Here is a 9533-nt window from a genome sequence, read left to right on the forward strand (position 1 = left end):
TATATTCACACTGATGATCACTCACTTTCTGATCAAGGCTTTTCTCCAACGACTGAGTCTTCAGCTGCTCCCGCCGCAGCTGGGCCTGAAGAGCCGAAACCTCTGCCTTGTATTTCGATCGAACTTCAGCAATTTCCTCATTTGCGCTAAAAAAAAAAAAAAAAGWAAATTTTAGTCTCTACAGCCAAAACTATGATGAATGGACTGTTGAAATAATAGCCAACCGATTTGGTAATCATTTGTTAACGGAACTATATAAACTAAAAAGAGGCCATTTGCTGAAAAAAGAAGAAAAAGAAAAAAACGGATGCAATTAGTACTGAACTACAAAATACTAGTACAATGGCATATTAGGGTTACTTACTGTAGATAAAAAAAAAAAACAAAAAAAACCCCAAATTTAGAGATTAATCTGAGAACTTCGTCTAGGGAAAAAAAATCTGTATAATACAGTTTGGAAAATCTGAAATTTGCTACAAAATAATCCAAAAAATGTGACTTTTGAAAGTCAAATTTCAAAGTTCTTTTTTAAAGATTTCTAAAATGTATTCTTTTTTTATTTCCATCTATGATGGCCTGAATACGCCATCATACTTTTCACATGCTAGAAGAATATTTGAACCAAAGGATGCATCTGCAACTAAAAAATACAAACGTACGCTAAAGGAACGCCATGTTATTTTAGGCAATATGATATTTTCTTATTTAAAAAGGGAATTGATATTTGCATTTTTAAAAGTATTTCCAATATTGGAAAAAAAAAAAAATTTAAATGAAGAAATCTGAAATTTATTTAATCAATAACCAAAATAACCGTTAGTTGCTAATGGCGTAGCTAAAACCAAATCTGAGTTTTGGCGTCTTACAGGTTGATCTTCTCCTCGGCGTGAGCCTTCAGCGTCTGGTAGCGCTGGTCGCCCTTTTTCATCCTTTCCAAGTAATCCTGCGCGCAGGATTTCAGCGTCTCTTCATTCTGGCAGAAGAAGAAAGGATTTTATTTGTTTCTTTTTGCTGCCGTCCAGAACAAAAATGGCGGCATTCCTCCTGAGAATCTGACCTTTTTGTAGCCCTCCACCACTTCCTTGTACTTCTCCAGCCTCTTGAACATTTCGCCCAGCGACCGCTCCATGGCGTTCAGGTCGCCGGACACCTGATCCTTCTCCATCAGAGCCTGGCTGAGCTTCTTCTGCGCCTCCTCCCGCTCCTTCTCCTGACTCGCTAATTTATTCAAGAGGAAAAATTAAATGCTTTTAGGGTTTTTAAGGAAAACAAAAACCAGAGAAATAAAACAGATGTGCTTTATATAAACTCACCATTCATATTTGCAATCAGCAGCTCAAACTCTGCCATTACTTTTCTATTGAAGAAGAATATTTTACATGAAATTAGAGTTCAGATAGTTCAGTTTGACCATCCTTATGTTCTATAAATAATTAAAATTCCAAAGTGGTTTTTATAAGTGGCCCTTAATTAAAATAACTACTTTGAAATCCATAAAAGTGAAGAAAAGAAAGAGAATCTTGATAATACGCCATAAAACTATGTAATAATTTTGCCAGAAAATGTAAATCATAAAAAAACCCAAAAAAGTTAAACTTAAAATGAACACAAAACATTTTGGTTAGAAATGTACTTTTAAAAAAACAATACAGAATAAGGTTTAAAATTGAATAAAAGGGAATCTGAGAAATGGCAGAAGAAATCATGTTTATTTCTAATTATTTTTTAGCTGAATTAAAAAAATTTTGAGCGCAAAAATGAATATTATAATTTTTTCATTCATATTTAAGTACATAGCTTGGTGTGGTTACTGTACTGTCAATGTATTTACCATATTTTAAAGTAGATAAAGATGCAGAAGAAGGACTTGAGTAGCAAAACTTAACATTTTTAATTTTTTCTAGTCCTAAATATAATAAAAACTAATTCCAGCTGAGGAAGTTTGTAAAAGCAAAACGCGTAAAGTTAGCATTCAAAGCTCACCTCATTTCTTGACCATCGTCTCTCAGCTTTTTAACCTTAGCGTTCCACTGATCTTCTTTCTGCTTGGCCTGTTTGAAAAAGTTTAAGTAACTTTTATCATCTTTACATAAAATCTGATTAACGAGTGAAAACAGAACAAATCATAAAAATCCAAACCTCTGCCTGCACCCTGGCGATGGCGGCATCCATGTCCTTCTGGCTGTACTTCAGAACCTCAATGATGGCTTCCTCTGCAGGTTTGGACAACGGCGGGATGAGGCTCTGCAGGATTGGAGGCAGAAGAAGAGACGGATGAGAACCAGGCAGGAGCTCCGACACCAAACTGTTCGACTCTGATTGAGACTCACTGCAGCCGCTGCGTCCTCCACCAGTTTGAAAACATCGTTCTGTTCGGCTGACTCCTTCTCCGCTTCACTGAACCTGTGAGGTAATCATCATGTTAATTATCATATTATGTTCAGTTGTTAAAAATATAGACATAACTCAAAATAATTTAAATTTGACGTTTCAAAATTGAGATCCTACTCTTTCCGACACTTCAGCACATCATAGCAAAGCTTCTGAACTAAAATCACTCCAACCATGAACTGCTTGATGTTCATTTTTCTCAGAGGCTGATATTAATATAATCATGCAGCATTTTTTGCCTGGCCATTTAATTCCCTTTTTCTCACATAAACCAGTTTCATTTGGCCAAACCTTTAATAAAACTGCTCCTTCCCACATACATCTTAACCTTTATGGAAAATGTTGCCCATTTCAAACTATTGCCACCTTTAAAACCCAACAATGTTGGCGCTCCAGCTCATTAAAATCCTGATTTTGCTTCAACAAGCTGACAAAATCCTTCCCTCATGTCATTTAAAGACAACATTTCTGCTTTTATTTTAGCAACACATAACTCTATAAAGGTCAGGGTCATTCAGCTGCAGCAGGATCCCTTTAAATAGCAGACGAAACTCACAGGGTTCCTATAAATCTTCCATTACGACATTCCAGACGTTCTGTAACCTGAACCACACCTACATGTTGAAGCTTCTACCTTTAAGGGTAAACGTTGCAGCTGATTTTAACAAAGTCTCTAAGGTTTGTTCTAAAAGTTACAGTTTAGATGTGGGATGGAAAATTTTAAGGTTACAGTGAATCAGCGTGTTACAGTATTATGGGTTTTGCTCATGGGAAAGTTTTCTGAACTCCGTATTACAATAGTTATTTAATTGTTTCTTGTTTGCACTCCCATGAACGTCCTTGTATGTTTAATTTCCCGTATGAAAGAAAACGTTTATGCTTGCAATCCGTTTTGCAACAAAGTAGATTGTCAAAAAAGCGCTTTCAGAGTCCAACGCTGCAAAGCCTGAGAATAAATGTTGACAGAGAAAATGTATCCCCTCTCTGGTTTTTGAAACAGTTTTTAATTCACTCTTTGTTAATGATAATTTCCACAGCAGATGTCTCACATAGAATAACGTTTGACAGCAGAGTTGGGGTGTTTTCACACCTAATAGTCCAGTAGACGCCGTTCAATTCGGGACCAAAATTGCAACTTTTGTTACATTTTCAGCTGCTGCTGTTCTCTGTGTCAAACAAACCAAACCTTTTGAAACATGTGTTCCCCTCCCCGCCTCTGGGGGCGCTGCAACAAGAACCACAGAAGAAAATGACACCAAAACCTCTGAAGAAGACATTACTGAAGAAATTTCTTCCTCAGTAAATGTAAACAATACTGAAGCAGGGTCAGATTTTAGTGGTTGCACAATTTCTCTCACCAATGTTCGACTCTCACGTTTTGTTTTGGTTGTTTCTACCCACAATGCCCTGCACTGCAGTTCGCTACCTGCTTTTAGAGCGGTCTCCAGTCCGCCTGGCTTTCACATGCGCATTGAACCGTATCAAATTTCACTTCATCCGAACAGAGATCGAGGTTTTCAGGCAGACCAGGAATCACATCAGTTTGATTTCATGTTCACACCTTTGCAAAACAAACTGCAGTTTGACTAAAGTGGACTAAAAAGGGCTATTCATCTTTAGCTTAATTTGTTTGGCTATATTTTTAAATTAAACAAAGGTTACAAGTATTGCTAAGTGTTTATCCTTGATAAATAAAATATTTTCAGATGTTTATGGGTGGTGTAATGCATGCAAGGATCTCCTCCAGTATCCATTGGCAACAAATCAACACAAATGAAGACAGCAGTACAAGCGTACCGTGCAGAAAGGCCAGCAGGGGCAGCAGAGAGCAGCTGAGCAGCAGGACCTGCAGGTTTCTTTGGACTCTCTCTCAGAAGCGGATCAAACTTTAGGTACAACGACTGCTTCCTCAGTGCGGACTCCTTAAACTGCTCAGGGACAAAAAAAAAAAACGTTTAAATATCTTCACAGCAGAAATGCAGATAATTTAGCTACTGTGCCATACTTACACTGCTGCTGGAGCCAAACTGCTCGAGGTAATCAATCTGCCCATCAAAGTCGCTGGCCATGACTGGAACAGAGCAGCAGTAAAGTTAAAACAAATACGGATCTGACAGATTTCCAGCATCAGGAGAGCAGCAGCGTTCACTCACACATGCTTCCAGGAACAAACTCTTCATTGGAGTCCAGAGGGATCATCTGATGGTCAAAGGGAACTTGGGGTTTCCGGCTCCTGCATTCACCTTCCAGGTCTTTCTCCGACAGAACCACGCCATCCCCCAGCTGACATGTCAGGGCAATTAAAGTTTGTGTAAATAAGCAAAGAGAGAAGGAAGTTTGAGAGCTGCAACAAACTGAATCTCTGCTCACCGAGGCTTCATGAGACTCAGCAGGAGGCAACATCTCTGCAGCCCTGCAGGGAAAAAATTAACAAAACAGCTCAGATCAAGGCCAGTGTTACAGGAAATCTTAGAAAATGTTTTCTTTGCAAGTTTTCTGGCATTTAACAAATATAACTAATTTTGGTAATTCTAACTGGCCTAAAATAAAAACAAAAATGTGTCTGTTTTAACTTCAGACAGTAAGAAATTTTTTTTTGAATTTTTATTTGGTGTATGAAAATATTTGGTTTCAACTGTAAATAACTTTCATAAATTTAGGCTTTTAATCAAACATACAGTTGCATTTTATAACAGTGCCATTTGAATATCAAACACTTTATTAAAATTCAAGGATTTTCCAGGATTTCCAGGACCTGTACGAACCCTGTAACAGATTTACTCACTTCTCCGATGACGCAGCTTCCCGTTTCTCCGGTTCGTTTGTTTGTTCTGTGGGATCCGGCTCCTGTCGCACGGGGCTGGGAGCGCTGCTGGGAATGCCTCTGGGAACGCCGCTGCTCTTCGGAGAGTCAGCGACGCTCGTTTTGGTGCCGAATGGATTGAAGTTTGGATCATCGAACTTCTCAAAGTCGAAGGAGTAGGAAGTTTTGGGAATCGGAGCGTCGGCAGCGTCACTGGGTCCGGTTTTCCCAGCGGACAGTTTAGGATCAGACGCCGGTTTTAATTCTTTACGTTTTCCGTCGGTGGATCTCTTGCCGAGCTTTTTAGGCGGCGGCTTCTGCTTGACTTCGGCGCCGTCGCTGAAGTTGAACTCGAGTTTGGTCGGCCCCTGTGGAGGAAGGATTTTCTCCTCGTCAGGAGCTTCAGCGGGTTTGCTTTCCTCTGCAGGCGGATCGTCTTCTGCCGCCTTTCTTCCAACTCCAACAGGCGAGTTCTGGATTTTAGAGCCTCCAGACTGGAAAGGGTTGATTGTGTCGAGGTTGTCAAAATCCAGCTTGTAGGATCCCTTTGCTGGAAGAGACCCGTCCTCGGTGAAACTGCCCGATGCTTCCTGTTGACCTGTGCTTGAAGACACTTCACCAGGTTGCTTTTCGTCAGGCGTAGCCGAGATGACGTCCTGTTCTGCCGTCACCACGTTCACGATGACCACGCTGCTCTCTGTGGAGACGTCCGCCACTGAGTTTTCCACGGACTGTGTGAAGGGCAGCGTGTCGTCCAGCGAGGCTTCGGCTCCCGGTTCCTCTGTGGGCATCCACCAGGCCTCGATCGGATCATCAGCAGGCCTGATGGGAGACAGCGGCATCTGTTTGGAGCCCTCAAAGGGATTGATGGCGTCTAGGTTATCGAAATCCAGCACGTAGCCGCCTCTGCTCTGAATCGGCATGTTGTCAGGGAACGATGACGGATCTGATGTGAGAGCAAATTTATTATCGGTTGGTTTATACACAGGACAAAATAAGGTAAATCGTTTTTTTTCAGATAAATTACCTTGTTTTGGAGGTTCAGCTGGTTCATGTGGTGAGGCGCTGAAAAAAAACAACAAAAACGGTGTTATTCAAGCCTGTCGCAATTAATCTGTTAAAATTAACTTGATAATTTCCGTTATAATTTAAAAATATTTTTGAAGGCCAACTTTATTTTCAAAGACATTGTTTTATTTATGTTTTTTAGCTTCATTGTTAATCAAAGTTTTGTATTCTTGCAAGAACAACATAATTAAAACGCCGCATAGAACATATGGTTTAAGTGTGTTTGTTTTATTTATTGCTTTTGGTCGTTTTATTTTATTTTGGATATTGAAAGAGTATCTTGGAGTTCCAGTGCAGAGACTTGTGTAAAGAATGTTTAATTTATTAGTCTCAAAAGGATGAATTTGCATGATCATCATGCCATTATGTCACTTGAAAATAGTGTCTAAGTTTACAATTTTATCCTAATAATTTCTGGGACAAATTGTCAACCAGTGAAATTTGTTATTGTGACAGATTTGGTGTCATTGTTTTTTATTTAAAAGCATAAAATATGTTTCTTACTCCAATTTCTCCAAATTAAAGGAGCCGATGACTTTCATGTTCTCGTCCACACTGGGCATAACGACGGAGGAGCTGGGGGAAAAAATCCTTCTAGTCACCGGATCTCTTCTGGGGGTCTGAAAAGAAACCTGAACAAAAACATTTAGTAGGGAAGTATGACCACCTGCTGCAAAATCTATTAAAAAAAACATCATTTTAAACCTGACTGCGTTAACTCGTAGATCTGAAGTTGCATGCTGTGCTAGATGAATTAACCAACAGTTCTGTACCTTGGAGTCCCTCGGCATGGTCTTACTGGGCAGGTTCTCCGTCTGACGCAGGATGGACGGCCTCCCTGTGGGCTGGTCCAGGGAAAATATGTCCTGAGACAAGCTGCTGTGCTTTCCTGCTGGGATGACCGCAGAGTTCTCTTTGGCATCGACGGAATTCATCCTGTTAGAGAAGAAGCAGCAAAATGACGTTTCATGGGAGATTTAACGCCACTCTGCGTGAGGCGTCACTCTGAAAGCTGCATGCAGATGATAAGACTCTTCCTGTTGAGGCATGTGACAACAGAGTGATCCTGTAGTTCACGTCAGAGTAAAGAAACTGAGGCTGCACTGTTGTGTTTGATTTGAAGACCATTTTTATTTTTAAGGAAATGAAAGAGAACACAATTTGTGACTTGGATGTTTTCAGGAGAAGAAAGAAAATATAATCAAGTTAAGATAGGAAAATGTTTTTGTACAGTAGCCTGATGCTGTGGTTCTTAAATTGTGCAATAGGTCTGGATATTTTGGTATCACCCATTTATAAAAAGGTAAATATGAAGCAATTTAGTTAGAATGTAGCGCTGATAAATGCTAAATGCTTGTAAATGCTAAATGCTTGTAGGTTTTGGATATGAAGAAATGTGGATATGAAGGCTGTTTATGAAGCATCTGAACTGATTCACAAAATAGCCTGGGGGACGGGTGTGCAGTTCATGTGATAAGGGCAATAAAGAAAACAAAAACAAGAGAGACACTGGAAGACCAAAACTGTTTTAGTGTAGCCGTTTGCAAAACAAATTAAACTAAAATTTAATTAGTTTAATACAATACAGTGAAATTTTTAAGGTTTTAAGGTTAAAAGATAATAAAACTGCGTTGCCACGATATGACCACCAGGTGGCACTGATATCATTAGTGCCACCTGGTGGCACTTATTGGACAACTTTCAGGAAAAAAACATGAAACTACACAACAAAAATCACTTTCCATAGATTGACATACATCTTTAACAGCAACTGAAATTATCACTGACAAATACAAGGACAAAACGCTTATCCTAAACACAATGTTCACCCTCAGCAAATCTTTTACGTTTTAGTTACTTTAATCTTCTGTTTAACACACATAAAAATTTGATTTATTCTAAAATACAGCAATATCTCACTTTTACCATTTATTCCAGTGATAACAAAGATGGGTTAAAAAAATAAAAACAGGCGTACTGATATTATGACTGCAGACTGAAACCCTGAAAATAGCTTGTGAAGCCATGTAGCTCTTAGCATGTGACCAGAAAGTAAATCACATCAGCTGAACAATCTCATGTTTTCCTCTCCGTTTAATTATAAACACTTTTACGGTACATTTTACCAATAACATTCATTCACGTTAAGCTTCAACACGGCGTAAAGTAAAAGTTTTTTACATTAAGACATCGTCAGGAACAGTTAGCATTAGGCTAACTTAACGGAAAAACTACAACCAGTTTAAACTAAGAAAACAATTCAAACCCGTTACACACTGAATTACAATAAGATCAAAATTCACCACCTACCTGAACAATACTGGACAGTTTGAAACGATAATACCTTTTCTGGATGTATGAACGGTAGTATCACCAGTAAATACTGATTACTACTTATTTGAAAACCCCTCTCCTGTGTCTGGAGCACACGCAGCCGTTTGGAATTTAAAAGTCATGAAACGCACCAATCAAATTGATCCAAACATTCAAACAAGATGCGCTTCCGGGTTAGGCAGCCAATCATATCAAAGAGCTCATCCAAAGATGACAGGCGTTCCAAGATAGTGTTTGATCCAAGTAGGTGTGGGGTTGAGGTTACCACGCAATTCTCATAAACATGAAATTATTTTCATGATAGGACATTATTTGAACTCCTTCTTTTATAGATGATCCTGATTTCTTTATAACAGTCTATACTGGCTTAGTTAAGAAGCTCTATTTTTGTTTTAATTATGACATTATCGCTTTAAAAAATAAACCAGGACCAAATATGTTTCCTTTCCACTCTCAAAAAGTAAACAAAATCCATTAAAAAATTATATATGAAGCTAACTTTTTGTAAAAACAAATACAAATTCCTATGATTTGTGAGCAAAAACAATTTTGTTCCCTCTTGAAACGTTATGGATATTTTTTGGAAAGAGTTTCAGAACTGGATCAAAAGGCATTTCACTTTAAAAACGATCAAAGTTGGTTTATTTGTTAAGGATTAAATATACAGTAATAATTACTTCCTTATGGCTGCATTGTTTTTCATAGACTTATAAAGACAACCCGTATTTTTAACACTTTATAAAGTAAAATAACTTTGTAAGAAAGTGTTATACCAAAATACAATTTATTTAAAGCTCTCTTTTAATTAAACATCTCTTTTTATATGCTCAGTTATATAAGTTATTATTCAAGATAAATTGTATCTTTGTTTGTGAATCATTTCCTGTTGCATTGTTTTCTCTGTAGAAAAAAAAGAAAAGGAGGATGCCAGTAGGGG

At 38.4% G+C, this 9533-nt stretch overlaps 1 protein-coding gene across 1 annotated transcript in view; it reads right to left on the reverse strand.

Moving 5' to 3' along the window:
* tacc3 (transforming, acidic coiled-coil containing protein 3) overlaps positions 1-8712 on the reverse strand; it is a 15706-nt gene extending 6994 nt beyond the window's left edge. The window contains exons 1-16 of the mRNA XM_008400294.2: positions 8573-8712; positions 7036-7198; positions 6767-6894; positions 6222-6259; positions 5177-6140; positions 4762-4804; positions 4545-4674; positions 4401-4462; positions 4189-4319; positions 2331-2403; positions 2140-2244; positions 1984-2051; positions 1314-1357; positions 1058-1218; positions 867-973; positions 12-146 (exon numbers count right to left, since the gene is read on the reverse strand). Coding sequence (XP_008398516.1) covers positions 12-146; positions 867-973; positions 1058-1218; positions 1314-1357; positions 1984-2051; positions 2140-2244; positions 2331-2403; positions 4189-4319; positions 4401-4462; positions 4545-4674; positions 4762-4804; positions 5177-6140; positions 6222-6259; positions 6767-6894; positions 7036-7197 — 2351 coding nt within the window. The 5' untranslated portion in view covers position 7198; positions 8573-8712. The remainder of the gene's footprint in view (positions 1-11; positions 147-866; positions 974-1057; positions 1219-1313; positions 1358-1983; positions 2052-2139; positions 2245-2330; positions 2404-4188; positions 4320-4400; positions 4463-4544; positions 4675-4761; positions 4805-5176; positions 6141-6221; positions 6260-6766; positions 6895-7035; positions 7199-8572) is intronic.
* Positions 8713-9533: the final 821 nt, after the last annotated feature.

The sequence above is a fragment of the Poecilia reticulata genome, linkage group LG22 (genome assembly GCF_000633615.1).
Source record: "Poecilia reticulata strain Guanapo linkage group LG22, Guppy_female_1.0+MT, whole genome shotgun sequence".
NCBI lineage: Eukaryota > Metazoa > Chordata > Actinopteri > Cyprinodontiformes > Poeciliidae > Poecilia > Poecilia reticulata.